The sequence below is a fragment of the Eriocheir sinensis genome, chromosome 38, assembly GCF_024679095.1.
Source record: "Eriocheir sinensis breed Jianghai 21 chromosome 38, ASM2467909v1, whole genome shotgun sequence".
Classification (NCBI taxonomy): domain Eukaryota; kingdom Metazoa; phylum Arthropoda; class Malacostraca; order Decapoda; family Varunidae; genus Eriocheir; species Eriocheir sinensis.
In genome coordinates this window covers 16892474-16919397 of record NC_066546.1, presented here as the reverse complement: position 1 = coordinate 16919397, position 26924 = coordinate 16892474, and the positions used below count along the sequence as shown (strand labels likewise).

Here is a 26924-nt window from a genome sequence, read left to right as displayed (position 1 = left end):
ATATGTAGTCACTGCCGATCTTTGAACCGTGACATAAAATAATTACGCCGCATAAGAGATGTTCTAACTATCACCTATATAAAGATTCTATCGCAATCTGAAAGTGTTATATTTCTGTCATACAAAAGTGAGTGAATTTTGGACCGTCTGTATGGTTCCACTGCCGTCTAAGGGTTAAGAATATGTAGACTCGGTACCTGTATGACTTCTCTCGTGTGTGATTGTGATACTAGATGTCTTCCCAGATTCCCCTGTGTCCAGTATAAGGAGTGAAGCTCTTTATAGACTTTACATTAAGGTTAAGTGAAGCAGCTGAGATGCAGGAAGCTGTCGAGTTTGGTGGAAGCCTGAACCTGTAATAAACTGTTGTCCTCATATATTGGCTGTCTGAGTCACACACACACACACACACACACACATAGACTAAGTGAGGATGTAGTATCGGCGAAGAGTGTGGAAAGCTTTAAGGAAAAGTTGGACAAATACAGATACGGAGACGGGACCACACGAGCATAAGCCCAGTAAAACTACAACTAGGTAAATAAATACACACGCACACACACACACACACACAGCTCAGGCCTTGCATACTACAAATAGGTAAATACACACAATATTCTAAATCACTAATATACAACTTGTCTCTATATCATCGCAGGGCTCAAAATGAAGTGAGTGCGTTGGAACACACACACACACACACACACACACACACTTGCAAGGTGAGAGGCAAACAAGGGCTTTACATTTCTTTAACTTTTATTCATGTTTGGAAGCTTGTGTTGAAAAGATACGGCTCGGCAAAAGGTGAACGGGTTGACACAAGGAAATTCAGGTCAGCATTATAAGACAGTTTCGCTTCCCACGTCGGCAATTTCTAAAGGCCAAAGCGGGGGTCAGTCGGGTTCTGAGGAGTGGTTCTTTAGGCTCACGGTACAGAAGAAGGGTCAAACTACCACCAGGGTCATAAAACTACTACTGGAAATAAAAGAGGGGGTCAGTCGGGTTCTAATGAGTGCTTCTTTAGGCTCATGGTGCAGAAGAAGGGTCAGACTACCACCAGGGTCATAAAACTACTATTGGAAATCAAAGAGGGGTCAGTTGGGTTCTAATAATTGGTTCTTTAGGCTCATGATACAGAAGGGTCAAACTACCACCAGGGTCATAAAACTACTACTGGAAATGCCCACAACTCATATGAAATCCTTGTTAAATGTGTGTTCTTGGGCAGCAAAATGTCTTATAATTCGACCCTAAACTGTCTTGGTGTCTGGTTTGAAAAATATATCAATGTATTTCACTAAAGGCTCAGTACAACATTGGTATACATATCTAGGATGACATAATATGGTATAGAAAAAAGCATAAAACTACAACATAACCGTCACAACAACCGGTGTCACAATTTGGTCAATGATACAAAAAATAACGAAATCTCTTAAACACAGAAAATAAATTTGTGTAAAATCTCGAACACATCCATTCATGATTTAATACTGAAAATGAGTGAAAAGGATGAATGAAATGACAAAGGAGGAGTTTTCAATACTTTACCTAGGGCTACACATGTTATGAGATGAGGAAATATTTAGACACACACGGAAACACTTGAGTATACGGTGCAACACCTTCACTCGTAGGCTATGGAACTTTTCAATAAACAGGAGGAAAAAGTAGAACGGAAAGCGAAATAAACGGCAAACACACAACCGTCCGCTCCTCTCCAACACATTTGTGCCAAAGAAATCAAAACTCAGGTGGTACAAGACTTAACTATTCTCCACTGTACAGCACATTGACCTAAGTCTCGTAGGAACACATATGGTCAGCACGCACGCACGACTAACAGACTACTTTGGTCAGCACACAGCACCGGTATCATAGCATAGGACCGTTTCCCTGGTGTTCCTTTCTCCAGCGATCACCAGCCTCGATTGCATTAGACCGAAAGTATCAAGCACATAGAACAACTTCTATTGCATTGGGTATTGAACACTGCCCCAAGTATTCCCAGTAGCATCAATATAAGGCCAGCTTGCATTATCACTCTACTGCAAACTCTTGCTCTACATCTATAGGCCTTGTCTCCCTGTACGGTCATCTATATAGTGTCCAGTCTATGGTTGAGCAAGAACATCACTGCCGGATCTCAGGGTCACGCAAGCATGTTATAGGTACAATCTCACACTACGTCTTGTTTCTGCCAGATCTCGGAGTCCTGTAAGCATGTTCTAGGTACAATCTCACACTGCATTCTTTTTTTCTGGCAGATCTCAAGGGCCTGCAAGCATGTTAACTGGATACATCTCACATTACGTCCACTGTTTCTTACTTTAATCACCATGTGTCCTTTCAGCCCAAAAATCAGAAACAGTATAAAAGAAAGCTAAATAGGACACTGCATACATTGAGTTAAAACGACTTCACTATAGGTGCAGAATTTGATATCGAACTCGACAGTCGGGCAGGCAGACAACAGTGTTCGGGATGGTGGTTTGAGCGTAACTTTTCTTCTGTTCTAATACAAGGAGACAAAAGGTTTGCATAACAGTTTCCCACATGTGATTATGGTATGGTAGAAGGCCCGATCAAACGTATCGGTCTCCCATTATGACCATTTCCCAAGGACACGGGGAAGATTAACCGGGCTTTCATGGGTGATTTCCCTACTTAAGATGCATAAGCTGTGTAAAACTATCACCGGGATCACAAAACAGCCCATGAAAACCCCGGCAGCTTCCACGAGAGGCTTTTCAAACAGGCAAACTAAGGTGCCGATACGTTTAAAAATACAGGCTTACATTTTATTGCACTGGGGGAAGGGAGGATTAAAAACAGGGTATACAAGACTATTTCTCTACAAGCACTTTGACGAGGCTCCGCACATAGCCTGTAATATCTGCTGAGAGAGGTTCAGGAAACAATACTGTGTGGCTGCATCGTACAAGGAGTGCAACAAGGCAAAATTCAGGCAGTAAAAGGTGAACTACATGAGAGCATTGGTACATGACATTACGCAGTGGCAGGTGAAAAACCTTCCCGTGTGTTGAAGGAATACAAGAACGTGTGCTTCCGAGGGTAAATTCAGAGAGGAATGTTAGTAGTTTTTTTTAAGCACTGAATCGGACAAGGAGTTCAACAAGGCAAAATCCAGGCAGTAAAATGTGAACTACTTGGTTACACGACATTATATAGTTGCAGGTGAAAAAACTTCCCGTGTGTTGAACGTATACGAAAATGTGTGCTTCTGAGGGTAGATTCAGAGAGAGGAATGTTAGGTAGAAGGTTATTTTTAGCACTGAATCAGACAAGGAGTTCAACAAGGCAAAATCCAGGCAGTAAAATGTGAACTACTTGGTACACGACATTACGTAGTGCAGGTGGAAAACTTCCCGTGTGTTGAAGGAATACAAGAACGTGTGCTTCTGAGGGTAGATTCAGGGAGAGGAATGTTAGGTTTTATAGCAGCACTGAGTGAGTAAAATTCCAGCACCGGACAAGAGCGATATGGTGCGTAAGGCAGGGAATCCACGTGGACTTAGAAAATATTGCTGGAGGTAAGAAAAATGAATATCTTTGGCATATATATATATATAAAGGAGTCTGCATTAAGGAAGAGATTAATCACACCTCTTCTGCAAGCTGGTGGAGGGCTTTCCAAGAGACATACGAGGCAGACAGGACATGGGATCTGGCATGAGGCTAAATATATAAGAATTAAAGGTTAAAGATACTACAAGACATCCACTTGATAAGGGTTGGTAAGGGAAAGGTTATGAGGCTTCGTAGGTGGCTGGGTTTTCATGACTCAGCCTCAAGGTATCCTCACATGGTAGCACAAGGTATTTTAAGTCAGTTTAGGGTTGGTGAGGGTCGTTCTTTGCCGTTCATAGTTAAATGGTGAGCGCTGTTTCGAGGGTAATTCTCGGAGTAGCTTTTTCAATAGGCATCAGAAGTAAACTAATGACAAGGTCTGTTTGGGGTTGGTGAGGGTCGTTCTTTGCTGTTCAGAGTAGAACGATTTGCACCGTTTCGAGAGTGAACTTCTGAGTAGCTTTTTTCAAATAGGCATCAAGAGTAAGCTAGAAGAGAGTCGTTCTTGGTGGTTCAGAGTAGAACGATTTGCGCCATTTCGAGAGTAAACTTCTGAGTAGCTTTTTTCAAATAGGCATCAAGAGTAAGCTAGAAGAGTCGTTCTTGGTGGTTCAGAGTAAAACCATTTGCGCCATTTCGAGAGTAAACTTCTGAGTAGCTTCTTCAAACAGGCATCAAGTGTAAGCTAGTTCTGACGTGGTTACTCTGTGCTGTGATCAAGAATAGCCGGTGCCCAGAGCAGGGATACCTCACAGTAGTCAGCAGGTCATGGCTTTCATAGGATCACTCCACACCATCGTACATACATTCACTCTTAATACGTACAAACATTCTGCTCACGTATCAAGAAAAGCCATTGGTCAGAGCTGGGATGCCTCACAGTACCCAGCAGCTCATGGCTTTCACAGTGGGCTTTTTCTCTACACTTTATTTTTGTTGCCTTTAAGCTACATATACCTCTGTTGTCTGCCAGTGTGGGTTGTATTTACATGCCCTTGAGCTGTTTCCTTTGCTGTAAAAACAATCAATCCACCCATCGTACATTCACTCCACTGTTCACACATACATACATCACATACATACATCAATCCACCCATCGTACATTCACTCCACTGTTCACACATACAAACACTCTGCTCGGTCAGTCTTACTCAGTCCACAAGTTACGAGATACAAATAATGGCATTGTGCTTACGTAACAAGAACCTGGATCATAGAAAAACATTACGACAGGCAAAATAATGCGTTCGTTGTCATGATCTTCACATTGTTTAAGTATACTTGGAGAACCCTTTCCATGATCCTGTCACATGCATAGGCAATTTACGCAATACTAAGTATACATGAAGTGGTATATTTATGAGCCTTTGCAACTTAATACAGTCGTCCCTCAGATAGTACGGTTTTGGTTTTATACGGATTGTCATAGAAGATCTTTTAGGATTTTCAAATTTCCTGCTCACTGGGATATTTAAAAATCCTTAAAAATCTTCTTAGAAGCTCCACATAAAACCAAATCCGAACTATTGGAAACTGCACTATTTGAGGGACAATTGTATAACCTTCCTGTAACCAACCTTCTATAACACCTTCCCTGGTAGTAAGAAATGCCAACCAATAGTAAGGAGTTTACAGGGTTCCAATGGGTGACTCTTGCAAACTCGACCTGGAATGACTGCTATGGATGTCGGCACCTTAGGAAAACAAGACTATAAGGGGACAGTCAGTGAGCACATGGGAGTCTTTGCACCATAACTGATAATTTTAACTTCCTATAATCTCCTTTACCTGAAGAAAAACTAGACACACACATACACACACACACACAAACACGTACATGACACACCCAGACTGTCCCTATCGTAACTGTCACAAGGTCTACAGAGATGTTCTTCACCCTCGTTAAGGCTCGTAGTGTCTTGTAATGGAAAAAATATATACGTCAACTAGGTCTGTGGCCACTCGAACCTAACCCTTCTAGTGCCACATTCACGCAGCCGTCACATCACTAGATAAACTTCCACATTCTTAAACGTATCTGGCTTCTGTCACGACTATTTCTCAAGGCCACAGGGAAGATTATTCGGGTTTTCAAGGGTGTTTTTTCCATTCAAGATGCAGAAGTCGTGTAAAACTATCACCGGGATCACAAAACAGCCCATGAAAATCCCAGGAGCTTCCACGATGGGCTTTAGAAATAGTCGAGGTGAGGCGCCGATATGTTTAAAAACACGTGTTAAAGTCCTACGTATTATAACTGCGAAGACGTAACACGACTCGCTGTATTATTATTATTAAGGCCATCGTCTGAAAGTTCCACAATATCTCCTTCGTTATCTAGACTGAGCAAGCGCGCTGGTGTCACACGCTAACACTAACAGTTACAACAATAAAAGACTTGAAGCTAGACACTGGTGAACCATCCGCACAGAAGACGTTGTGTGTTTACAATGCAAGGGTTGTGCTGTGCTAACTGAGGAAATTGCTTGTGTTCACCTACCAAGGGCAACAGGATAGGAGAGTTTGGCTACCCTAATCAGAGGCGCCATGTCACCAAAAACGCCGTGTGAAATCCAAACTGATACTGATACAAGAGTTTTTTTGTGCTGTGTGTGTTGTCAGGGATCTCCAGCAAGCACCCAGGATACAAAGAAGAACCAAAAACGCCGTGTGAAATTCATACTGATACTAATACAATAATGTTTCTGTTTGTGCCATATGTGTTGTCAGGATCTCCAACAAGCACCCAGGATATAAAGAACCATTCACCATCAGATTGAATCTTGCACAGCTCCTTTGGTAACAGCATTGTACCTGTGATGACGTTGGCCCAAGTCTCTCATTCTGCTCCTACCTACCTATCAATCCATTCTGATCCCTGCTCGCCATGACTCCCTCAGCGGGTGTGCATGGCTGAGTGTTAGTTACGGTCTCTCATGCTTGATAGAAGGGAACAGTTTCATGATAGAGGAACACTTCATATCAATAATCTCTGTAAAATGATCCACAATTTCTCATGCTTGCTAGAAGGGAATAGTTTCATGATGAAGGAACACTTCACATCAATAATGAATCTCAGTAAAATGATCCACAATTTCTCATGGTTGCTAGAAGGGAACTGTTTCATGATAGAGAAACACTTCACGTCAATATTGACTCCGTAAAATGATCCACAATCTCTCATGCTTGCTAGAAGGGAACAGTTTCATGATGGAGGAATACTTCATATCAATAATGAATCCGTAAAATGATCCACAGTTTCTCATGCTTGCTAGAAGGGAACAGTTTCATAATGGAGGAAACACTTCACATCAATAATGAATCTGTAAAATGGCCCACAGTTTCCGCAAAGCTTTGTGGTGAGATTCACTCCCGAGCAGACTGCCGTGCAATCCTCTCACCCGGTACATGACACAATCCTGTAACAAAAATCATTACCAACACACTTCACCCGGCCAGGTATCTCCATATTTCACCTCTGATTAACATTACATATAAAAAGTGTATATATAAAACCCTTTATAAACAATTTACAGACTAATCCAGGCCACACGACTTACAGCTAACCATTCACAAGCACAGATGCACATGCACGTCGTTGTGAATTGCTGTTGTTGCGTCTACGCCTCGGGGAGCACAACACTAAGAAAAACCCTATGGGAATAATAACTTGCTGTGAACTATGAAAAGCTGCATATAACGGCAGTGTTGCTATCAGGCGTCACCTCGTGGAATAGCTTTTCATGTTAATACCATACGTTCTGTTTTATGGTTGTCTGAGTTTGTTTTGCTTTTAAAAATGAGTCTTAGCCATGGTTTCCAGGGTGACCGGGAAGATTTTGGGCACACCAGCCTCTGCATCACTGGTAACATGAAAGAGTTCCACCTCAGGTCTCAGGTCTCACTACGCACTACTCCCAATACTCCAAGGTCTTACTTGTAGCGAGGCCGGCGAAAAAACCATAAAACTAAATTCTTGAACCTTGCCCAGCGAGAGAGCGGCTTGACCCTCTCCACGGACACCCCGCTGGCAGCCTCCTTCTGCTTCTTGCGGATCTCCCTCACCAGCATGTGGAAGGCGTCATCCACAAAGTGTCGGAGGGCTGCTGACGTCTCAAAAAAGGGACAGCCCATCGCTTGAGCCAAGGCTTGACCCTCCTCTGTGGTGACCTGCAGGAAGAGTTAACACATACAACAGCTGTGATAGTTTTTTTTTTGGGGTGATAAACTCCCACTATATGCAGGTCAAGTGATATCACAGTTTTTATAGGTTCAAATCCCTACCTTGCGATCATCCAAGTCCACTTTATTGCCCACTAGCACGATAGGAATGGAGTCCGCCGCCCGCACTTTGGTGATCAGCCTCTTGTAGCCAGCCACTTCCTCAAAGCTGCGTCGGTCCGTCAGGGAGTAGCAGATCAGGAAGCCTTCGCCGCACCGCATGTATTGGTCGCGCATGGCCGTGAACTCAATCTGGGGGGAGGAGAGGCATCATGTATTATGTTTTACTGTTATTTGGATGTTTAGAGATGTTCAGAGATGTTTTGAGATGTTGGTACTGACTTGTCCGGCCGTGTCCAGGATGTCCAGAAGGGCCGGCTCTCCATCGATGACGGCCTGGCGCTGGTACGCATCCTCTGTGACCATGAACAACAGATTTAGGTGAAGGATCCTCACTTTGTTATGTCACTAAGATGTCTTCCACACAAGGGAATACTTACTAGTGTTATTAATATGAAGTTCACTCTATGCATATCTATTGTAATGAGTCATGAGGGAATGGCATAGACAGTTTTAATCTCAGAAGCCGGCACAAAACGACATTGCAAATAAATCTCCTTCATGGCCTGGCACGCTATATAGCACTGTGTTGATGGTCTGCCTGCACTCACCGATGGTTGGGTCGTGGTACTCCAGGAAGTTGTGGCTCACGAACTGGAGGGTGAGCGCTGGAAGGGAAACACAGGAAAAAAATTATATTGCCACAAAAATTAAACCAAAAGAGAAAAACAGGAAAAAAATCATATTGCCGGTTGAATTAGAGTGAGAGAAGTGCAGAAAGAAAATTATGTTGCCACAAGAATTTACGTGAAAGAAAAAAACAGGAAGAAAATGATATTGCCACAAGAATTAAAGTGAAAGAAAAACAAGAAGAAAATTATATTGCCGGATGAATTTTCCTGTCAACGTAGTGGACCCACCACTGCTGCCGGCCTGTCCTGTCCTGTTCCACACCACATGGCCAATAATTTTAACTAACATAACGTAACTAACCCTACCCAGCAGGGGGGGGGGGGGCATTGTCCTCCTGTTACGTATTTCTGCCAACCCACGCTGCATGGCCAATAAACTTAAACTAACCTAACGTAACGCACTGCATCCACGGACCAAAAGATAATCCATTAACTTTGTAAGAGGCGGCCCCAGGACCCCAGGACCATGCACTAGGCGTGTGTGTGGGAACATGTGAAGGTGTGTGGGTGCTGTATCAAGACACCTCTCCTCCCGAAATTGACCTCTCTTTTGGCCGCTCATTACTTTTGTCTTTGTGGGAACAGCGATTAGCAGGCTTTTTTTTTTTTTACACCTTTTTTTGTTGCCCTTGAGCTGTTTCTTTAGCTGTAGAAAAAAAAAAAAAAGGTGAGGGAGCAGCCTAACTAACACGGCACACCTATCAGGACACCTCTCCTCCCGAAATTGTAAAAAAAGAAAAAGGTGAGGGAGCAGCCTAACTAACACGGCACACCTATCAGGACACCTCTCCTCCCGAAATTGACCTATCTTTCGGCCACTCCTCTAACTCTTTTCAGGAGCAGTGACAGGCGGGCTTTTCTTTCATAATTGTTTCCTTTTATTATGCCTTTGAACTGACTCCTTGGCTGTAAAAAAAAATAATAAAAAAATAAAAACTACTCACCTGACTTGCCCACCCCGCCCTCGCCCAGCACCACAATCTGGAACACCTTGATGCCATTGCGGGCGTTCTGGTGATGGTGGGCGGCAGAGGCCATCGCTCCTGCTTCACCTCATCATCACACACAACACACCGCTGGCACTCGAGGGTGACACTCCGCTGCCTGGCTGACACTCCCGTAGACTCCTTGGCTCTCGTTTATTCTGGGCGTGTGGAGGCTTATAGTGTAGTGTGGTTAGTTTCCCCTCCTTTCCTTGTCCTTGGGTGCCAGTTTTTTTTCAGTAGTATGTTATTTTGAAGTGTGAAACATGGCCCTCACTTGGCACTCCTTGGCACTGGTTTACTACGAGTGCCTAGGATTTCCAGTGTGGTGTTGGTTAGTTTTCCTTCCTTTCCTTGTCTTGGGTGCCACTTTTATCAGTAGTATGTTATTTTGACGTGTTGTATATGGCCCTCACTTGGCACTCCTTGGCACTCGTTTACTACGAGTGCCTAGGATTTCCAGTGTGGTGTTCGTTATTTGTTCCTCCTTTCCTTGTCCTGGGTGCCACTTATATCAGTAGTATGTTATTTTGACGTGTGATATATGGCCGTCCACCTCCCTTGGCACTCCTTGGCACTCGTTTACTATGAGTGCCTGGGGGTTTCTAGTGTGGTGTTGGTTACTTATCTCCCCTTTCCTTCCTCTGGGTGTCACTTTTATCAGTATTATGTGCGTGGTGGGTTTATTTTGACGTAATATATGGCTGTCCTTGAGTGGTTGCCTGGCCCATGACGTCACTGGCACCCTTAGCAGATACGATAATCCATTAGAAACGGTTATGCACCTGTACAGGTGCCCTGCGCACCATTAATCCAGGTACAAATAGAATGCCTGAGAAAAGGAGACTGACTGACTGAACACACAAGCCACAGGACAATATATATAAATTGGCTGAGAAGGAGAATGTGGCTGAGAAGGAGAATGACTGACTGATCAACTCCACCAACTCCGTCAGACAGAGCTCGGCCTATATGTATGTGGATCTATGCGGCGGGAGTGGGTGGGGTCATGCTTATTCTGGGCTGGTTCAGTAGAGCGCTGCACCAGGCGGAGCAGCACGGCCTCAAACCTCATCAACAACAACGGTAATCCAGTCTTTCTTTTTCAATTTTCCACAGCTCCTTTACGTATGCTTTATATTTATCTGCTGCTGTGGTTATGCTTCTTCTTTCACCTAGATATTCTTTTTAAGACTAGACAATGCAAAACAACAATATATTCCTATGCGCAGTACGAGAATCTAGCATCGATGACGTCACGGAGGAAACAGCTGGGCGATTGCGTCATCACTACCTTCATCTTCCTCTGGGCTCCGCTGGGGATTTAAACCACGCCGTAAATCCCTTCTTTGTGACCTGGTAATGCTGTCTGGGTGAGTGTTTATGCTGTTTATATGTGTTTATGCTTTCTCTGTGTGTCTGTACATGCATAAGGAAGGGGTAGACTTGTAAAGGCCTGTGCCCATTGGTATAATTATATATATGTTTATTTTTCAGCTGGACATTCCATTTTTGCCTCTTTTTTTTTTGCATTCCAAGGCTTTATTTTATTTATTTATTTATTTATTTTGTGTGTGTATGTGTGTGTGTGTGTCCTTAGGTTATAGGGCACCATGGATACCCTCTGCTCTTTTCACCCCAATGTACCCCAGTATACGTCACATTCATTGTGGTAAGCCTGCAGACATTTTGCTTACATTGGGGTATCATTTGGGTATATCGAATGTTTTATTGTGGTGCCATTCTTGCTTTGCTCATTCTGCCCTCTGAAGCTCCCCTTAAAACTCTATAGAAAATTTAGAGTTTGGGTTGACAGGTGGTCTTCAGGGCAGCATGTGGGTAGTCTTAGGGCACTCGGCGGTGACTGAAAACTGTTAGCTTGTAGTGGTTGGCAGGACTTGAACATGGCTCTTTCAGGATACCACCCCCACACACTGACCACTCAGCCACTGAAACGCCAGAATTTTTCTCTGCTACACTCCCTCACGACCTCTGCGTGTAACGAAACACACGAGAAATTAATCCAGACAGAAAGGTTTTGTTGGCGCTGGGGATCGAACCCGCGACCAATGAGGCGGGAGAGCCACTCCTTAACCAGTCGGCCAAAGAGTTACCCCCCTCGCAGAGTGAGTTATTGGAGGCTCGCCCATCAGGCAAGTCAGCTGCACTACACCACTGCCTCCCTAACATGAATAGTTTTAGGGACAGGTAAATTTGGGAACACACATGCCTTTCATTACTAGCTGTGTGTGGCCGCAGTGTTCATCTCCGTCACATTGGCCCGGGACACAGACACATGGCCAGTGCAGCATATGGGTTACCACAGTTTACCTTCTCTTAGGCTTCCCAAGGTACTCATTTATCCGCCATCCAGAGAGAAAGGTGAACGGCTGGCTGGGGGCAATATTGGAGGCAGGTAATGACTCTCCATATTTACTGGGATTTGAACCCAGGCCTGCAGATTTGTGGTTAGGCATGCTAGCCACTGCACCACCAGGGTTTGACTTAATTTCTTTCAATAGTGTTAATTCTAGATGAGTCTGGCAGTTTGAATTGGTTTTAGGTGTAGATTAGATAAATATATGACTGCTAGGGGATTATTCTAAACAGTTGCTAGACTTATAATGGACTGCCTCTCCTCAGCAAGGTTCTAATGTGGCAGTCATAGATGTTTTGGGAAGAATTAACATTGCTACCATTGATGACCTTTTCTGGCAGGTTATTCCCTTCATTTACCACTCTTGAGGAGATGGATAGGAATGGCTGTCTGGTATTGGATGTTTTTATTCTTATTTTTATACTTATACATTATTGATCATAAGCCTCACAGAAGGTTATATCAGCAATGGAGAGCACTGTAAGGAGAGCAGAGTATAACAGAAGACATTAGATAATTTAGATTGACATTAGGAAAGAAAAGTCGCCTAAGCAGTCTCGGCAGGGAGGGAATTTCATGATAGTTCAAGTTATTATTTTTAAACACCAGAATGAGTCACTGAGGTTTTGTGAGTGTGAGTGTGTCATATGCCTTTGTATGTGTATTGCCCTAGTCATAACCTTATCAGTGTTAGTTTCTATTCCTGTGTTTCTTTATCTCAAATTAAGGGTACAGATAACATTAGCTCTTATCTCCTCAAGGGATCAACTCTCAGCTCCCAGTGCAATAATGTTTTGCTTTTTACATATCATGAGACTACTTTTATTGGTTGCTGGGTGATAAAGGTCCTGATCTGATCCTCGCCAGGTGTGATATTGAGGAGATTTACACTAAGCCTTACCAGTGATATCCATGAGCCAAGTGGGTGCCAAGTGAGTCACTGGAAGGGTTGTGTTAAGGCTGCAGGTTGTGGGGGTATTGTAACCAGGTCATATTCTTAACCCCTTGACTGTGGATTTCCTACCATCAGACCTCATCAAGCTACAGGAATTGAACAAAAAGTGGCTGCTACAATTCAATGAAGAAATATGTAAACCCCTGCACCTTGGGAGGGAATATTCAGCATATCAGCACCACATGGGAAACACTCCTTTACCCACCACAGGGGCAGAGAAAGACCTGGGACTATATGTTACTCAGCTATCAGTGCAGGCCAAATCCATATGAATCGCAGCGGACGGGTTAAAAATTTCATTGCTCAAGCACACATAATTGACTAGGCTTTCATAGGAGTTTTGGGCATTTCTAGGAGTAGTTTTATGACCCTTCTGGTGGTAGTTTGACCCTTCTTCTGTATCATGGACCTTAAAACCTCATTAGACCCTCACTTCTGGTTTCCTCAAGTCATAGAAGGTTTAAAATGACCACAAAGAAAGGCATGTTTGGCTTTTATGGCAAGGTGCTGGAAAATCTTTGAACTTACTTATTTTTTAGCACTTTTATTAAAACTCGCTGGTTTCCTTAAGTTATAGAAGGCTTAAAATGGCCACAGATGAAGGCATATTCAGTCTCTATTGCAAGGTGCAGGGATATCATCGTACCAACACTGTATTCCCACCCACAGACGAAGGCATATTCAGTCTCTATTGCAAGGTACAGGGATATCGTACCAACACTGTATTCCCCCCCACAGACGAAGGCATATTCAGTCTCTGTTGCAAGGTGCAGGGATATCGTACCAACACTGTATTCCCATCCACAGACGACATGGGCACTGATGATATCCAATGGTGCTCCCACTCAGATGACGGAACTGCTGATCTTTGGGGATATACACTGCCACAGCCACCTTACTCACCTATACTGCAGTGCTGACCCATCTTCAATAGTCCTGTGGCTGCTGTATTGAGAGTTACCAGCAGAGATAACAGGGAATAAGGAGGTTTGTTGGTAGTTCTGTGGGGGTTTTGTTGGAAGCAAGACTGAGGTGATTTGGGTATTACCAGACGAGAGATGCAGAATATGTTGGGAGGAGGAAGATAAGGAAGTCCAGTAAGGAGGGTTGCTGTCTCTTGAAGGCCTGTTGGTAGTTGTGTGAGGGTTTTGTAGGAAGTAAGACTGAGGTGATTTGGGTATTAACAGGAGAGATGCAGAATATATTGGGAGGAGGAAGATAAGAAAGTCCAGTAAGGAGATTTGATATCTCTTGAAGGCCTGTTGGTAGTTGTGTGGGGGTTTTGTGGGAAGTAAGACTGAGGTGATTTGGGTATTAACAGAGAAGAGATGCAGAATATGTTGGGAGGAGGAAGATAAGGAAGTCCAGTTAGGAGGTTTGCTATCTCTTGAAGGCCTGAGTGGTATTGGTACTTGTGTGGGGAGCTTGTGACCACTCAAATGAAGGTGGTTTGGGCATGTGCAGAGGAGAGATGATTTGGCTACTCTTTACCATTATCTGTTATGGTAGCGGGCTTTTATTTTTTGTACTCTTTTTGTTGTCCTTGAGCCGTGTCCTTTGATGTAAAAAAAAAAAAAAAAACATTGGGAGTTTGATGGTCCTCTTAAGAAAGCCTTGCCAAATGTATGTCTGTGAGGCTTGAAGTGTTTGGGAATGAGTCTTAATTTTCCTGTTGCTTCTAGTTTTCAAGGAATTTTATCTCATGGGATTGTGTATGTTGTCAAGACTTATCATTTCTATCTCTCAGAATTCAAAATACACACATCTTAACTCACAATAGACAGTTTACTTCAGACTTACCATTTCTATCTCCCAGAATTCAAAATACACTCACATCTTAACTCACAATAGGCAGTTTACTTCAGACTTACCATTTTTATCTCTCAGAATTCAAAATACACTCACATCTTAACTCACAATAGGCAGTTTATTTCAGACTTACCATTTCTATCTCTCAGAATTCAAAATACACTCACATCTTAACTCACAATAGACAGTTTACTTCAGCCTTATCATTTTTATCTCTCAGAATTCAAAATACACTCACATCTTAACTCACAATAGACAGTTTACTTCAGACTTACCATTTCTATCTCCCAGAATTCAAAATACACTCACATCTTAACTCATCACATCATCTTAACTCACAATAGGCAGTTTACTTCAGACTTACCATTTTTATCTCTCAGAACTCAAAATACACTCACATCTTAACTCACAATAGGCAGTTTACTTCTTAATGTTAGTTTGTGGAAGGTAACTTTGCTGCATGAATCTAAACTTGCCTCGTTCCCAGGTACCCTTTGTCGAGGAGGAGCAAGGAAGATTACTGAGACTATTGGGCCCATACAGCACTCATGAATATCTACCAAGACGGTGTTTGATGTAATACCGTGATGCAAACTCCAGGCACTGAGTGTGTGGTACCAGAACACTGCAAGGATGACGTCTGGTAGTGAAGACCCCAACAGGAGAAGTACAGGTTGGCTTTACTCTTTTGTTGACTCACCTTGTTAAAAATGGAGCATGCTGGTGGAAATATTGATTGTTTAGTGGCGTGTACATGATACGCTTAAAGCAGAAAGTCGATTAACGCTATCCGAGAAAATGGCGTAACTTTAAAACCAACCAGCATGCGGTCTTGATGGGTTATGCATGGACATGTAGCTGATTGTCTTGGCTAGCAACTGAGATCACTAGCAGTTATTCATTTTATCTCCGTTTTGAGTAAAGAAATGATGGATGTGGCCGCTGTAGGGCTTAGCAACTTTGTCTACTAAGCACCTCATTTATGTTAAGGGCCCCCTGTCTGTGCTTGTCATCTGTTAACCCCTTTTTTTTTACCTGGGAATGAATTCATAGTGGAATGGGATGTCAGTTGTCCACGTGTGAGGCACTGATCAGTATCTTTAACCGTGCCATTATGCGCTCTGGATATGGACGCTGATTCTGCTTCAGTGATATTCAGTGTGTTGAAAGCTGAAACTACATGCATGCCTATCAGTGCCTTACATGCAGAGGAGTCATGGCTTGGGGGGGAAGTGACGTTCAGGCTGGTGCATTTCAGATCACTCATTCTAGTCACAAATATATACAGTCTCTGCTTTTTGTGTAAATTTTACTGGTCACTTTGTAATAGTGTCATTCATAAATAGCTTTACCACATATTGCCACCATTTCTTTTGGGATAAGTACTTGAAATTAGATAGGATTGATTTATTGGGGTATGCAGTCATGGAACCACAGATGTTTATACCACCTTTTGATGGAAAAAAAGTGTGTGGACAAGCTGAAGTCTTCAAGAGGACACCCTCCTGTTTGGGCAAGGCTCACCCCACTCCCAGGGTGTTGCTGTGCCCGTACTTGGTCAGCATTCAGGAGTGGATTCAGAGGAGGACAACCTTTACCGTGTTGATAAAGTCTGGGCGAGACCTTTGATACCGAAAGGGTTATCTAACCTATTCCTTTTGATTCTGACCAGGGGCAGCACAGCAACAAACTGCTGAGTAAGGAAGGTGGGACATGCTGGAGTGCTCCATGGAGAGTTGAGCAAGGGCAAGACACGGCCATCCTTCATCTGTAGCCCACGTCACCTTGGCCACCCATACCTCGCACCCCAGATTCCAAGATGTTAAAAAAAAAAAATCAAAATTCAAATCAATTTTAAGTTGGGGAGTTCTCAGAACTTAGTGCAAGGACGGCTCGTAACCAACAGTCATATCAATCACAGAGTCTAACAATACTGATGCACGGACAACACTTTTATCTCTTGAAGGCGTCGGGATGGCTGGGTGTAAAGACTGTCGAGTGCTGCCGCCTCACCACGGCTGCCACCACTCAAGACACAGCAGCGCCAACACCTGGAAGTGAGAAAGTGAGTGACCTTAGCAGTATGCTGTGAAATCAATATCTTTACTCGCATATTTGCCAAGGTATCAATTCAATACTTATTTTCTGTGTTATAAGTACTCAATTTACTTTCCATTTCCATTCAGCTCTTATCTTAACTCCTACTCAATTTAGATGCTTTCCCTTCATTTGCTTTCCTTTCTATACAACCACTAAACATTATAATTTCCTTTCTATACAACCACTGAACATTAATCTAATCTTATTCTCACTTTAATACATACTTGAATTCATGATCTCTTACTCTCAGATTCTTCTTTCAGACTTCCTTCCCCTGCAGACACTGAACGCAAGATTCTTTCCCATTTTGCTTTCTTTCCATACAAACGAACAAAATCTATATGCATCTTACTCCCACTTAAATACATACTTTAATTCATCTTCTCTCACCCAGATTCTTCCCCTTGTCTCATTCCCTTCCCGTACAACCACTGATAAATCTGTACTTATCTTTGCAGGCATCATCTAGTGTCAAAGGATGTGGCCGAGCGTTTGGATGCCTCTCAACCAGTCAGCGAACGTCCTATGCCCAGGTAAGTCCTTCTCCCAGACAGTTCCTCAGTATCCATGTGTCCGCAGGCCCCGGATCTGAAAAATTAACTCTGTATAACATTTGCAAAGGTTGAAGAATTACTAGAAAATGAAATGAGCTCATATAGTATTTGCAGACTGATAAACATTGACAAGTTCCACAAATATTAATCAGCACTTGCTTGAAAATTTACAACCCAGTATAACATTTGCAAAGTTTGAAAGAAATTGACAAGTTCCACAAATATTAATTCAGCACTTACTTAAAAATTTACAACCCAGTATGACATTTGCAAAGGTTGAAGAATTACTAGAAAGCGAAATGAGCTCGTATAGTGTTTGCAAAGCTTGATAAAAATTGACAAGCTCCACAAATATTAAATCAGCACTTGCTTAAAAAAATTACTACGCAGACCTAATATTCATATATCCACAGAACATATTTCTCCTGATTCCCACTGAAGATTTTCCCAATACCACTGTTGTTACCCCACATGTATTACTGTCATGGAAATAATAAAGAAAACTCCTCCATCGTCTGATTCTTCTTGTCCTTTACCTAGGAGAGAGATCACTTTACTGTCACTAAACTCTCATGATTGTCTGGTCATCGAGGTTGCGACGTTTGGGTCTACATCAATTTTTAGTTTACTTAGATTCCTTTTCATGGGTCTTAATACTTCCAGTGGGGATGAATTTAAAGGGGTTAGATTCCAAAGGGTGGGATTATAGTTGTTCTGAGTTCCCTATGTTGCAAGCTTAACCAGATAAATAAAGTGGAAGAGTGGAAACTAGACTCAATCCATCCTGCTCAACAAGGAATCTAATATACAAGGAATCTAACACTATACAAGGAATCTAATACTATACAAGGGATCCAATACTGTACAAAGGAATCTAATAGTACATACAAGGAATCTAATACTATACAAGGGATCCAATACTGTACAAAGGAATCTAATAGTACATACAAGGAATCTAATACTCTTCAAGGGAATCTAACTATACCTACAATCACCAACACAGTACCTCACCCCAAAATCTCCCTCGCTCGCCCACCCCCTCCCCCCCTGAAAAAAAGGTTGCCTCAAACTCTACGTAAAAGAAGTGGAAATGAAGGAAGGCTGCCGCTGCTGGTGCTGACAAAGGGCGTGCCAGCGGCCATTAATCAATTAGGGAGAATTTATGGGCTGTAAAGCGAACAATGATGAAGGCACGGCAGAGGCGAGGGAAGTACTGAGGGAAAAGGTACAACAAAAAGAAGGAAAATATAGAAAATGATGGAAGGAGAACCTGGGGAAGTATGAGGCAGTGAAGGGAATACAGGAGTGAAGGGAATATCAGAAAAAAGTTTGAAATATGGAAAATGGAAGGAAAAGCAAGGGAAGTACGAGGCAGTGAAGGGAATACAGGAGTGAAGGGAATATCAGAAAAAAGTCTGAAATATGGAAAATGGAAGGAAAAGCAAGGGAAGTACGAGGCAGTGAAGGGAATACAGGAGTGAAGGGAATATCAGAAAAAAAGTTTGATGGAAGGAGAGGATGGGAGGAAAGGAGGAAGGGTGGAAAAGATTCATTCACTGTAATTTAGACATAGTGAACAATGGTGGAGGCAGGGCAGGCTAGGGAAGTACAGTGCAGGGAAGGAATGACATGAGAAAGAGGAGTTTGAAATAAGCAAGTGATGGGCATGTGAAGAGAAGGAACATGGAAAATCTATATCGACCTGAATTTAGACATAGTGAACAATGAAGACAGGTCAACTCAGGTAAGTACAGTGCAGGGAAGGAATGACATGAGAAAGAGAAGCTTAAAATAAAGTAAGTCATGGGAAGAGAGAGATGGGAGGAAGGAGCAATGTGAAACAGCTGCATTTACTGTAATTTGGAGACGGTGAACAATTAACTCAACAGGCCTGCAACAAGGGTCAGAGGAAAACTAGGCAATGAGAAAATGAATTTAAAAGGAGATGGATTCCAAAGGGGCTAAACATCATGAATCAGGTCAGGTAAGTACAGGGCAAGGAGTTGTGAGAAAAAGAAGTTTAAGATAATGATGGGTATGGAAAACCTGCACCAACTTCAGTGACCTTTGCTCTCTACTAAAAGCCAGACAGGAGAAGGAAGAGAAAGAATGAAGACTCAAAGACACAAGGAAAGGTTTGATATACGTATTAGTTTAACCCGGTAGCAGCGACGGGCCAAATTTGTGGCTTGACCGTGTACCAGCGACGGGCCATATTTTTGCCATGATATAAACCCCTCAAAATAGATGATGCATAAACTGACCACAAATGCGTTGATATGTATTACGAAATGGTTTGCGTGAGTGATGATATACGTCTCATTTTTCTCACTTAGAGGGGGCTGTAAGAAACACGATCCCTGCAGCTACCGGGTTAAGCACTGGAAAACAAAGACAAGAAAAAAGAAGAAGAATCAGAGTAAAAAGAAAGAGAAACTGAATTAGAAAAAGTTCATACCGATCACTGGAACACAAAGAAAAGATGAAAAAGTAAAGAAAATCAGAGGAACTTCAGAAAACACCAGACGATAAAAATTTGTAAGAGTAAAGTTGAAAGAGTACTAATAAAAAAAGTTTGATATCAGTTTTTGCACAACAACACACGCATTTATGGCCCTAGTTAGAAGAGGGGAAGCCTGTTTGAATAATGGGGCAACTTTGGACCCTCCCTTCCACCCCTCGACCTCAGCTAAGGGAGGATAAGGGGGAACAGATATTGGGGTGAGGAAGGGAGATTGAAATAAGGGAGAGAAGGAGAGGTGGAGGGAGGGAGAAGGAAGACTGACATGCAAGGAGGGAAGGGAGGGAGAGAAAGGGAGAGGAAGGGAGATTAAGATGCAAGGGACAGAGGAGAGGAGGGAGAGAAAGGGAGGAGAGAGGGAGAGGTATGGGAAGGGAGAGAAAGAGGGAGAAGATTGTTATTGGAAAGGGTGTAGATTAGAACAGAAGGAAGGGAAAGGAAATAAAAACGAAGGAAAGAAGGAGGGAGAGAGGGAGAATAAGACAAAGAAGAACTGAAGGAAAGGAAGGAAGAGAAAGACGAGAGGAGGAGGGAGAGAGAAATGATGAATGATGACGTTGGGGGAGCATAACTATTTTTTTTGGTGTGTAGGAATGATTGAGTTATGAGGGAGAACAAATGCCGAGAAGAGGAGGAGGAGGCGAAAAAAGATTAGAGGAACGAAAGGAAGGAAGGGAGGGAGGGATGCTGGAGAGAGAAGGAAGGGAGAGAAGGAAGGGAGGGATGCTGGAGAGAGAAGGAAGGGAGGGATGCTGGAGAGAGAAGGAAGGGAGAGAAGGAAGGGACGGATTCTGGAGAGAGAAGGAAGGAGGGATGCTGGAGAGAGAAGGAAGGGAGAAGGAAGGAAGGAGATGCTGGAGAGAGAAGGAAGGGAGGGATGGAGAGATGCTGGAGAGAGAAGGAAGGGAGGGATGGAGAGATGCTGGAGAGAGAAGGAAGGGAGGGATGGAGAGATGCTGGAGAGAGAAGGAAGGAATGGAGGGATGATGGAGAGTCGCTGGAGAGAGAAGGAAGGGAGGGATGCTGGAGAGAGAAGGAAGGGAGGGATGCTGGAGAGAGAAGGAAGGGAGGGATGCTGGAGAGAGAAGGAAGGGAGGGATGCTGGAGAGAGAAGGAAGGGAGGGATGCTGGAGAGAGAAGGAAGGGAGGGATGCTGGAGAGAAGGAAGAGATGCTGGAGAGAGAGAAGGAAGGGAGGAGATGCTGGAGAGAGAGGAAGGGAGGGAGGAAGGAGGGATGCTGGAGAGAGAGAAGGAGAGGATGCTGGAGAGAGATGAAGGAGGATGCTGGAGAGAGAAGGAAGGGAGGGATGCTGGAGAGAGAAGGAAGGGAGGGATGGAGAGATGCTGGAGAGAGAAGGAAGGAGATAACCAGAAAAGAGGGAGATATTGAGATAAGAAAAACGAAGAGAGATGAAGATGCAACTAAGAAGATGAAGAAGGAGTAGAAGGAAGGGAAGGGAGAAGAAAGTAAGTATAAATAACAATAGAAAAAGCGAAGAGAAATGAAGATGGGACGAGGAGATGAAACAGGAAAAGGAGGAAGAGGAAGAAAAAGAAGAAAGCGAAACTTGAGAAATGAAAGAAAAAACGAACAACTTGAAACGTAACAAAAGAAGAAAGAAAAAAAAGCAGAAATAGATAACCGATAAACGAACAGATATAGAGGCAGCGATGATAAAGGAAGAAAAGGAAGAGGAAGAAGAAAGAACGGAGAACAAGAATTAGATTTGGGAGCAGAATCTTTAGAGAACGCGCGGTTAATTAATGGAACTCAAAAACATATGCATCTACTTCCCCTCCTCTTCCTTCTCCTCCTCTTCCTCTCTCTCCCTTTCTCTCCCCCTCCTCCTCCTCCCTTTCTCTCTCTCCTCCAACTCTTCCTCCTTCCTTCCTTCCTTTCCCTTCCTCCCCCTCCTCCCTTTCTCTCAACCTTCCTTCCTTTCCCTTTCACTCCCTCCCTTTCTTTCTCTCGCAGCCTCCTCCTCCTTCCTTCCCCTCCTCCCCCTCCTCCTATTGTCTCTCTCTCGCAGCCTCCTCCTCCTCCCTTCCTTTCCCTTCCCTTCTTCACCTTTCTGTTCAATGCGGATCGACAGAAAAAGATATAACAGGAAATTAAGGCTTCGACCCGTCCGTGACAGCCCTCCAACTTTTAACCTTCACTTTCTCTTACTAATGAAAAGCTGAAAATGAGGATGAAAATATATATTGAAAGGCGCGAGAACGAGTAAATATGCAATGGATGAGAGGAATATCTTAGTTTACGGTTAAGTTAGACTACGAAAAAGTACCTTGATTTTCCTCTAATGAAAAATAATAGTGAATAAAGAGAATTATATATAGAAAAGGTGAGAAAACTTATAAATACGAGATTGGGAGTTTTACACAATGATTGACGAAATAAATTTATGATAGGTTGACTTAGACTACGAAAAACGACCTTATAAAAGAAACTTCCCTAAATAAAAAAAAATAAAAATACTATAGAACTACAACAAGTAATGAATATGCGATAGAAGTTTTAAATAAGGATAGACTAAAAAAAATACTGCAAAAAATTGTGTTAGACTACGAAAAACGACCTTAAGAAAAATACTTTGCTAATAAAAGGAAAGAAAAAAATATTCTAGAAATACAACATGTAATGAATATGCGATAGAAGTTTTAAATAAGGAAAGACTAAAAAAAATACTGCAAAAAATTGTGTTAGACTACGAAAAACGACCTTAAGAAAAATACTTTGCTAATAACAGGAAAGAAAAAAATATTCAAGAAATACAACAAATAATGAATATGCGATAGAAGTTTTAAATAAGGATAGACTAAAAAAATAATATTGATAAAAGTTTGTTAGACTACGAAAAACGACCTAAAAAAATACTTTGCTTCATAAGAGAAAAAAAACTTCAAACTGTACAACTAATAAATGCGCAATAGGACTGTTACACAATTACTGACACCCACCCACTAAAAAAAACATTCGCTATACGAGTTTACGTTATACGACACACAAAAAAACATAGCAAGGCCCGCTCCTAAAACTTCATAATCCGCCCAATGCAGTTTTGGAGTGGGATAAAATAGAAATTGCCCGACATAATTGGATTTATTAGCGAATTGCAAAGTGAAGCATTAAAAAAATCGTCGGAAGGGGAATGGAAATGAAGCAACGGACGGGGAAACAACGAAACGAAACTGGAAAAAAAGACTTAGAGAACAATGAAACAATGGAAACACTGATTATGACAGATCTTGTGTTACGAGATGAACAATTGAGGGGAATCTGAGCCAAACGAAACGGGAAAAAAGACTTAGAGAACAATGAAACAATGGAAACACTGAATATGACAGATCTTATGTATTACGAGATGAACAATTGAGGGGAAACTGGATCAAACGAAACAGGAAAAAGGCTTAGAGAACAATGAAACGATGGAAACACTGATTATGACAGATCTTATGTGTTACGAGATGAACAATTGAGGGGAAACTCAACGAAACGAAACTGGAAAAAAGACTTAGAGAACAATGAAACGATGGAAACACTGAATATGACAGATCTTATGTGTTACGAGATGAACAATTGAGGGGAAACTCAACGAAACGAAACGGGAAAAAGACTTAGAGAACAATGAAACGATGGAAACACTGAATATGACAGATCTTGTGTGTTACGAGATGAACAATTGAGGGGAAACTCAACGAAACGAAACTGGAAAAAAAGACTTAGAGAACAATGAAACAAGTGAAACAGGGAAACATAATCATGACTCGTCCAGCCCCACCAACAAGTCTTACCCAGGCTCGCCTCAGCCCTCCCCGCCTCGGCATTAAAACGTTAGCAACAGCCTCAGCCCTCCGACCGTCCGTCCTTCGTGTCGCCGCCGATTTGCATATTCACGGTGGCTGCCGCGTTTGGCCTCCCGACACGCTGAAATAGAAGGGATAAACATTAATACGTGGATATAGTTGTGGTTAGGCAGTCATTGCGTGTTCAGGGGTGAAGTTAGGACCCAGTTTTCGCTATTTTGAGGCCTTTTTACAGTTTTTAACCAACGTTTTCCCCCGAACAAACTGGAAATAGAAGTGATAAATATGAATACGTGAATAGTCTTGACAAAATCTACGGAAAACACATGTCCAGTTTCATTATAAGCACTCTTTATGGGAGTCGGGTTATTTTCCTCGCAGTCCTGTCATTGCTACAGAGAATCAGACACCCTTCCTTCTCCCCTCAAGTCTCAGCACACTCCATTCACGAGGGAATCTACGCTGGGTCGTGCAATAGTGATGCCACGCGCGTGAGATTGACGCGTGATCCCTCGCCCGCCGGAGCCGATTTCGCATTAACCTGGCGGCGCACGGGAGGGCATGATTGGAAGGGAAAATGGTCTCTCGGCGTCGTATCTGTAACTAGCTTGGATCTTATTGGCTATTCGAACGTAAGCAGATGATTGAAGGTATAAAGCTAACTGCAATACGTTTGAAATTGTCGTTGGTGAATGCGTATAGTGATTGATTGTTAGTTTATTGTTGCAAATAAACAACAAAGGAGAAAAAAGGAACATGCCATAATTATAGGGCTGGAAGGAAATCTACTTTCTCCTACTAACTTTTAATACTAACTGCAACCACCGCCCGAAAGACTATACCGCGAAACACACACCTTGTTTTCAGTTCTCCTACGAATTCTACTTCCTCATCCTTATCCACGCATCGCACATTAACTTCCAATAGACGTCAAACCTCTGCTCTTACGACTAAACACTGCTCGGAACACTGCTATACCACGTCAAACCTCTGCTCTTACGACTAAACACTGCTCGGAACACTGCTATACCACGTCAAACCTCTGCTCTTACGACTAAACACTGCTCGGAACACGGCTATACCACGTCAGACCTCTGCTCTTACGACTAAACACTGCTCGGAACACTGCTATACCACGTCAAACCTCTGCTCTTACGACTAAACACTGCTCGGAACACTGCTATACCACGTCAAACCTCTGCTCTTACGACTAAACACTGCTCGGAACACTGCTGTACCACGTCAAACCTCTGCTCTTACGACTAAACACTGCTCGGAACACTGCTGTACCACGTCAAACCTCTGCTCTTACGACTAAACACTGCTCGGAACACTGCTATACCACGTCAAACCTCTGCTCTTACGACTAAACACTGCTCGGAACACTGCTATACCACGTCAGACCTCTGCTCTTACGACTAAACACTGCTCGAAACACTGCTATACCACGTCAGACCTCTGCTCTTACGACTAAACACTGCTCGAAACACTGCTATACCACGGAACACACCTTTCACACATTGTTCTCCACTCTTACGTACATAAAGACTCGCATCCCTCCTAGTTCTCAGTCTATCGCTCATTAAACCTCACTAACATCCCTTCTGAGCTAACTAACCACCTCTGACTACTACCATACAGCGGAACACACATTTCACTTTTGTTCTCTCGTCTAACTCACATACGGACTCATTTTCCTTCTCGTTCTCTATCTATTGCTCATCAAACCTCACTAAAATCCCTTCTGACCTTCTCGCTATCCACCACGACGGCACAACACGACCATCCCGTCCCTCACGTCTGCCTCAAGCCTCTCAACGTTCCTAATACACGTCTGGGCGGCGATACATGAGCCCTGGCGCGGAATAACACGCCGCGTCATAGCCAACACAACCACTACTACCTTGCTTGTTAGCGCTTCGCCTTCCTTATCAGCCGAGAGCAACGCGTGAATATGTTAGCACCACGCCGGGGCATCAACAACAGCGTTCTCCCGCTTTGAGCGACTTTAATTACGCGTTCCCTGAGCAGCGGGTGACTCGGGGAGAGGCTGTTGCTTCCGCCTTGACGCAGCGGGCTTGTGTGATACCTTGCCGCCGTGTTCGCTGAAGGAGGGAAGGTACACGAGAGAACGAGGACACGGTATGGTTAATCTGTATCTAGTTATGAAGACACGAGAACAGGGATACGGTATGGTTAATCTGTGTAGTATGTGTCTAGTATGGATAACAAGGATAATAAAGAGAGAATGGAAAGGAGAATTAATGAAAGGAAAGAAAAGGAAGGAATGCCAAGGAAAGAAAAAAATGAAGGCACAGGAACGAGGAAGTGCTTGTTATGTAGTTCGAGGAAGTGCTTGCTATAGTTAACCAATGGGAAACTGCTTGAAATGACGAAAATATGCTTGAAAAATACTTGGAAGACGAAGAAATGCTTGAAAAATATGTTAAAACGCGGAAACGGCGGAGTTGAAAGACGATGAGCGGCTTGATAAGGAGTGGGAACCCAATCTACGAACGTCAAGCCTATTCCATAACGACAACACAAACAAAAACCTAAATAAAACCAACAAGAACTCCCTTAACATTGCTCCATATACCCCTTACCTTCACCTCCGCCAACGCCAGCAATATAATCCAGTCCCTTCCTCTCACACGCGCTGCCACGGTGAAGAGTCAAGCGATCAGGTGGCATTGAGATCCGATTCCTCAGGCTGGGGCGTTGGTTGTCTCTCGAAGCTCCACTCCTCCTCTTGAATCCTCCCTGACGTGGCATCGAACTCCCTCCGGTTAGGTCGTTGGCCCTTTAAAAGCTACAATCCTCTGTTTCAATGCTCTTCCATCATCGAACTGAAATAATAACAATAAAAATAGATAATACAGTTGAATCTAAGCACTCGCTCGTCTCAATTACCTTCCATTTGAACGTTGATAGATGCGCTTTGATATACGAGATGAGGCTGTGTGTGTGTGTGTGTGTGTGTGTGTGTGTGTGTGTGTGTGTGTGTGTGTGTGTGTGTGTGTGTGTGTGTGTACGAGTGGTTCTTTCAAGTTAATTACGAGAGATTTACTTGTTAATCATCCTGTTTTCGTTTTGATATTAAAGGCTTAACGAATATCATGTTTTGCCCTTTCGTTTAGGTAGAAGTTAATCGGTCATTCAAATATTAAGAAGAAATTTACTTATCACGTGAAGGACGACCCGCACTGTAATGTATGTGTTGTGCTTTTGTGTGTGTTGAAAACTATAT

General features: G+C 43.0%; 1 protein-coding gene and 2 long non-coding RNA genes across 3 annotated transcripts in view; 1 reads left to right on the top strand and 2 right to left on the bottom strand.

The window, feature by feature from the left end:
* Positions 1-741: 741 nt before the first annotated feature.
* Positions 742-10507, bottom strand: LOC127008757 (GTP-binding protein Rit1-like). The gene is made up of 6 exons (XM_050881124.1): positions 9512-10507; positions 8487-8543; positions 8158-8231; positions 7879-8067; positions 7532-7764; positions 742-7013 (listed from the first exon to the last, which is right to left on the bottom strand). Exons 1-6 carry the CDS (start codon positions 9603-9605, stop codon positions 6992-6994), a joined length of 669 nt encoding a protein of 222 aa, XP_050737081.1. The 5' UTR covers positions 9606-10507; the 3' UTR covers positions 742-6991.
* Positions 10508-10741: 234 nt separating this feature from the next.
* Positions 10742-17856, top strand: LOC127008759 (uncharacterized). The gene is made up of 5 exons (XR_007761296.1): positions 10742-10923; positions 13690-13869; positions 15179-15364; positions 16658-16756; positions 17250-17856. It is a non-coding gene; the product is annotated as an uncharacterized LOC127008759 (long non-coding RNA).
* The window catches only part of LOC127008758 (uncharacterized), a 64317-nt gene continuing 54637 nt past the window's right edge, over positions 17245-26924 (bottom strand). Inside the window, exons 2-4 of the long non-coding RNA XR_007761295.1 lie at positions 26281-26523; positions 23663-23795; positions 17245-17379 (exon numbers count right to left, since the gene is read on the bottom strand). This is a non-coding gene — a long non-coding RNA (uncharacterized LOC127008758). The remainder of the gene's footprint in view (positions 17380-23662; positions 23796-26280; positions 26524-26924) is intronic.

Excerpts from the sequence above, each read along its gene's own strand:
- LOC127008757 (XM_050881124.1), bottom strand. The coding sequence starts at position 9,605 with ATGGCCTCTGCCGCCCACCATCACCAGAACGCCCGCAATGGCATCAAG. Across the intron at positions 8,232-8,486 it reads GTACCACGACCCAACCATCG|AGGATGCGTACCAGCGCCAG; the intron begins GTGAGTGCAGGC and ends TCATGGTCACAG. Across the intron at positions 7,765-7,878 it reads TGGACTTGGATGATCGCAAG|GTCACCACAGAGGAGGGTCA; the intron begins GTAGGGATTTGA and ends CTCTTCCTGCAG.